Below are 6,000 nucleotides of genomic sequence, written 5' to 3' on the forward strand. Positions count from 1 at the left end.
TTGCTTCCACACAACCGAAAACTTTCTGCATGCAAGCATGTGTTCTGCCACCCTTTCCCTTTATGTCACTGCACTGTTTGAATGGTGTTCTTAAGAATGCCTCCTTATACTACCCCAACAATATAAGTGCACTATATAAGATTTGTCTGCTAATGCATAACTGTTGGTGGGAACGTACAAATAGATATTTTATCCTTGCTGATTGTGTCATACTATGGCAGGAAGAAAGGGGTCATTCACCTGTATTCCCTGAAGTTGCTGTTGCACCTGTGCAATTTTGATGAGATAGCAAACATAAGCAGCAATGGAAGTCATTGATATAAGTACATCTGCTAAACAAAACAATAAATATAGATTCTTTAGATAGTCACCAATACCTCATTAAGTAAGAGGATAGAAACTATATAGTACAATATGCTATAAAGATGGATACTATAATGGCCCACAACCTACACACTCCTGGTACATAAGAGATTGTCACCAGTGGGACACAAACAGCAAAACTTCCCACTTCATGAAGCTAGCTCTTGGATTCTTGGTCACATGGGGCAGGATGGGACAAACCTCCAGGGAAGGAAAAGATTCCTGAAGATTGGCACTGAAGGCACTGCTGCCCCTAAGGGAGAGACATGAAGCAAAGCAAAGGTTGTGCCGTCCAGTCAGTGTTGACTCCTGGCGACCACAGAGCCATGTGGTTTTCTTGGTAGAGTACAGGAGTAGTCTACCATTGCCTTGCCTTCTCTTGTGCAGTTTGAGTGATACCTTTCAGCATCTTCCTATATTGGTGCTGCCCAATATAGGAGTTTCCCATATTCTGTCAAACACACAAGCAGGGATTCGAACCAACAGCCTCCTGCTCTCTAGGCAGGTTGCTTCCCCACTGCACCATTAGGTGGTGGCCCCAAAATGAGACACATGGAGGATGCCCCAGTCCACCAACAGGTGCTGTTTCAACTTTCATCAGGGTGCTTTCCAGATTAGCCGCTCAAAAGCAGCTAAATGCCTCATTCCGACAAATTGCATTCAAAACATAAAACTAGGGGGAGCAGTCTCATGAAAACTTACAACCTGAAAAAACAACACCTTTTTTACGCTGGATATACGATGTCCTAGCTCTATATCACAGCGATGAAATTCAAAACAAGGCACTGGAAATGTTAACAGCACCCTGCTGTCTGTGTAGGGACCGCAGGGTCACCGCACAGGAAGTGTGGAAACGCACTTCCGAGATCCGCTGTGACGCTGTTGCAGGGTCTAATCCGGAAAGTGCCATGGAAAGACAAGATTCACTGCCAAAAGTCAAAGACTTCTGCTTGGGCATATTTAGTTTTAAATTGCAGCAAAGCAGTAAATTTCAAGCACATCTGTTATGCTTGCTTTATAACCAGAAGTAAGATGCTACTCAGGAATAATCACATGTGGTCTGAAACCCACCTGGAAATTAGTAGCCCATCCATCCCTAAATGGAGCCCATTTCCATGGATCTTAGCCACCATGAGGCTGTTCACCCAAGCAGCCCTACCCAGGCTTGGGCAGCCCTACCTGGATAGGGCTGCTCGTGTGAAGTTCCAGGATCGAGGCAGATCCCTATGCCTCTCCAGGTAGCCCAGGATTTTTACTTGGCCGTTTACCTGGCTAAGGGCATGAGCATGCCCTTTTACCCAGGCTCAGGGTGGAGTGTCTGCAGAAACAAAGCCAGGTGCCTAGAATGCCTGGCTTGAGGGGAAATCCCTCAGTGCACCGTACTTGTTGCACGGTGCATTTAGGGATCTCTGGAGGCCAGGATACATGTTCGCGGCCTCCAGATGACTGTGCAGCTCCTGGGAGAGATGTCCGTGTGAGTGCCCGAGCCGCACGGGCCAGGACAACAAGATCATCGGGGGCAAGCTCTAACTTGCCACCCTCCACACCGAGCTGCAGTGGTCATGAGAATGAAATTTATATGTAACAGACTACATCCATTTTCTCTCACCTTGAGAGAAAACAATTGGTGCTGGGTTCAGGATGAGAACTGAGTGAGTCTAAAAAGGACAAGAGTCCAAACAATTTAAGAATCAGTGTCAGAGTGGAAAGTCACTGCTTTGCGCAATAAATTCACCACCAATGAATTTATTTATTTCTCAAATTAATGGTCTGCTCTGAATTGTAGAGAGAGAGACCTTAATTTGAGAAATAAATAAATTAAGCCCTTCCTCCATCACCAAATTTTATATCGTACTGGTTTGGGGGCAGTTTTATAAAAGCTATATAAGGTTAAACGCATATTTTTGAATTCTCAGAATAGATTTTCTTCTTAATTCCTGGTTTGCTTTTCCTCTGCTCCTGTATTTGTCTGGAGATGCTCCAGGCTACAATATTTTATAGATTTTCAGTAAGGTTCCTCCTGCCTCTTCTAAGCTAAATTGTAAGTAGAGGAATAATGTGTCAAAACATGTTATGGAATTTCCATTAGGCTGAACACCTAGTAACTTTGCTGACCCACCAACAGGATTCTTGTACTCATGTGTGACACTTTTTTTCAAAATGTATGGGACCTCCCTGTAATTCTGGAGAAGCTCTTCAGAGAACAGAGAACAGTCGATGGAGTTATTTAAGATGTGGTAGTTAGATATTAAAACAGTCAAGAAGATTTCACAATATCACATTCCTTTATTATAGAGTGATTAACTGGTAATAATTACCACCCTTCACACTGTCCTCAAGTAACAATGTGGATTCAGATTGTCACTGCACATATAAAGATGCTCTGAACCAGGGAAGGGGAAATAATCCATCCTTATACCATTGTAATTAAAAACAACACCCGTCTCATTCAGTCCTAAAATATATAAAATATCAGCTAAAGATGGTGTTATAAAACTGGATTATAGTCACCAGGTGTATCCTGGTCTTTCAGCATCCAAACAGATGTGATGCAGGAAATCCATGATCAGTTCTCCTAACATCTTTAAAAATAACACAAAAACACTGTAAAGCAGATTTGTGGGATGCCTCTAATGTTGATCAGAACAACAGCAGTGTGGGGAGGGAGCATTTCATCTTTCTGCTTTAAAGTTGGTGTGTGTGTGTGTGTGTGTGTGTGTGTGTGTGTGTGTTTAAATGTTGAGAGATCTGACCTCAGATCTGCAGCACATCTGATTTGGCCTTGAAATGGTAACACTTGCATGAAGACCACAAGCTAACATGACCTCATCTGATTTTTGACCTGTTTTTTTTAAAATGAAGAACTTTTGTGCTGCAATCTGAGTATATGAGAAGCTACATAAACTTTTGGATCACATAGAATTCCTTTACTAATCACCCTGCAATGAAAAGTTGAATGATGTGAATCTACCCCAGATAGATCAGTCCAGCGGATGATTCATCTACGAATGGATTCACACAACCATTTTTTCCATGGTGAGGTGATATTTGATACTCAAATTACAAGAGAGATCCAGCTGGACCTAATCTGATGAATTGGTTCAATACAGTCTCTTCTGCCCAGCTACCATGCTTTGCAGCAAGTCTTGGGACTGGTTCACACATGCATGACCATCACTTGAAGATTGTAGCAACATGTGGATATCATGTGTATGAATGAGCCATCACAGGTCAAACACCATGGAAACAATTTTCCTCTCACCTCATCAACTACAATTTCTTCTGTCCAGCCTTCATGCTTTGCACAACCACAATACTTTTCATCAACGACAATGCTTTTCAATGGAGTGAGTTCACACATTTAGCTGCTTCAAGAGTTGAGTTATAAAGTGGTGGACATGCATATGTGAATCAGCCCACAGTTTTGACCCTTGCCTGTCAGACACGAGGTGGGAGGGCAGCCATATATTGGGGGCGGGGGTAGTGTGAATGTGCATGTAACACGTGTTAGCTAACCTAAAGTCTTGAGTGAAGCGTTAAAATCATAGTTAACAATGCGTGGTAGGCAAGAGCTGGCAAACAGTAGTTAACAGGCGTATATAGGCAAATCCGGGGGCATCTCGGGACACAGGAAGATTCCTTCGGGCTTCTTTCCGCCACCTCCTGCTCACCTGAGCTTGGCAGCTATGAATCTTCCCCCTCCCTCACCTCTTCGAAACCTCCCCAGAAGAGAAGACCACCACCCCAAACCTTCCGTGGGGGGTGGCTGTTGTCTTACAACATTGCCTCTCTCTTTTTCTTTTCTTTCTTTCTTTTTTTTTTTTTTTTGGCCGATCCCAACAATCTTAAACGTCGACGGTTCGCTTACCACATTGTTGAGAAAATCCGCTTCATTTAAGTCGCCCAAGTCCAAGAAGCTGGAGGCGCCTCCGGGGAAGAGGCGCTCCGAGGGGAAGGGCTCCAGGATACTGTCCATGGTAGAAGAACCGAGCCGGAGGAGGGTGCGGAGGAGGAGGTGAGGTGCAGGGAAGCCGCTTCCTTCTCCTCCAGAAATGCGGGGTGCCCAGACGGTTCACTCCCGAGCAGCCCGGAGCAGCAGATCCCAGGGCGCTGCTGGGCAGAGAAGGGCCATGCCTCCTTTCCCCCCCGAAGGAAGCCTGTAATCCATGAGGGGAATCGCTTGGAGGGGATCGCTTGCCCTGGGGGCACAGGGCGATGACAATGGGGGCTGAAAGGGGCGGGGCTGGTAGGGGCAACTCTCCCTGGTGGGGGAAGGAAGGTCGGGCGAGGAAGAGGAGGAGGAGGAGGAGGAGGAGGGGTGTGTGCAGCAGGATCGGGGCCTCGGAAGAGGGGTGCGCCCGGAGGGAGCCTGCAAGGACAGCGCGAGCCTCCTCGGGGTAGGGAAGGAAGGAGGGGCACCTTCGTCTCCTCCGGGATTTCTCCCCCTCTGTCCAGCTGTCACACTCCTCAGACGATCCCCAGGCACAGAAGCCCGCCCGGCCTCTATGGCACGCCCCCTTCGCGCGCCCCCCCCCCCCACCCGTTATGAATATTTAAGATCCCTTAGACGTAAGGCAGCCTGCCCGCCTCTGATGCGAGGGGAGGCCACACCCACTCCAGGCACATCCCAGTTGGAGCTGCTGCGAGTCGGAAATACACAGCCCCGGAGCGCGCCAGGCGGCGGCGCTCCTCAGTTCAGCTCGCGGGCGGTAGGTAGGGGAGTAGCCGCCGCGTCCCGGTTGCCTGTGGCTAGTAAGAGTTGCAGTAACAGTAAGGTTGCCAACCCTCCAGGACTGGCCCGCACTCTCCAGGGATCGCCATCAGTCTCTAGGTGACTATTGAAGACAGTCCTGGAGATTGGAAAGGCTGATATTGTGAAGAAATCCGGGGGGGGGGGTAATCGGGGGGGGGAATCTCCAGGAATCTCTTCCGTCAGAATTGGCAACCCTTAAGTAACACGCGGCCCGGCCGAAGCGCTGGAAATGTGGAGTTGCCCTCTCACCTAAGGGCGACAGCCCCGAGGGTGGCAGGCGCTGACCCCTCGCGTATTAGCTGCCTCTTCCTTCTGGGAACATTCTGCCTCGAGTGCGTTTATTTTTCTTCCTCAGCGAGAGGCTCTCTGCCATAAAGGGCTGCTGGAGCTCCATTAACGTCTTCCCTTGTCAAAGCAAACGGGGCAGGCAGGCCCCTGGCCCATCTCGCGCAGTGCTGTTTCCTTTGACTGGCAGCTGCTCCCCAGGATGCCAGCAGAGATGCGTTCCCAGTGCTGCTCCCTGGGATCTTTTTAATCGGAGATGCTGTGGAAGGAGTTTCTGCCTGCGCCCTTCTGCTTGCAGAGCATCTGCTCCCACTGAGCTAGGGTGCCTTAACTCTTCCTGCATTCCAAAATGCCTCCTAGGTTTTTAAAAAGCCAGATTATTAATTAGACATTCATGTTACTCCAAGAATGGTTGCTTGGTAATTCTCTTTCTCTGACTAAAATTCTGTGCAGGGCATGGCGCTCATCACCCCTTTTGTAGAACTGCAGTTGCATCTGAAGAAGCCCACAACAGACAACAGTGTGCAACTAAGACTGTGCGGTGTTATAAAAGGAGGACTCTCACAAGCTTCCCCAAGTCAGGAAAACCATTGCTTGAG

At 47.9% G+C, this 6,000-nt stretch overlaps 1 protein-coding gene across 1 annotated transcript in view; it reads right to left on the reverse strand.

The window, feature by feature from the left end:
- Positions 1-4,885, reverse strand: part of CREB3L1 (cAMP responsive element binding protein 3 like 1) — a 131,244-nt gene extending 126,359 nt beyond the window's left edge. Inside the window, exon 1 of the mRNA XM_053305704.1 lies at positions 4,232-4,885. Within this exon, the coding sequence (XP_053161679.1) occupies positions 4,232-4,339 (108 nt within the window). The 5' untranslated portion in view covers positions 4,340-4,885. The remainder of the gene's footprint in view (positions 1-4,231) is intronic.
- Positions 4,886-6,000: the final 1,115 nt, after the last annotated feature.

This window comes from Hemicordylus capensis, chromosome 1 (assembly GCF_027244095.1).
Source record: "Hemicordylus capensis ecotype Gifberg chromosome 1, rHemCap1.1.pri, whole genome shotgun sequence".
Classification (NCBI taxonomy): domain Eukaryota; kingdom Metazoa; phylum Chordata; class Lepidosauria; order Squamata; family Cordylidae; genus Hemicordylus; species Hemicordylus capensis.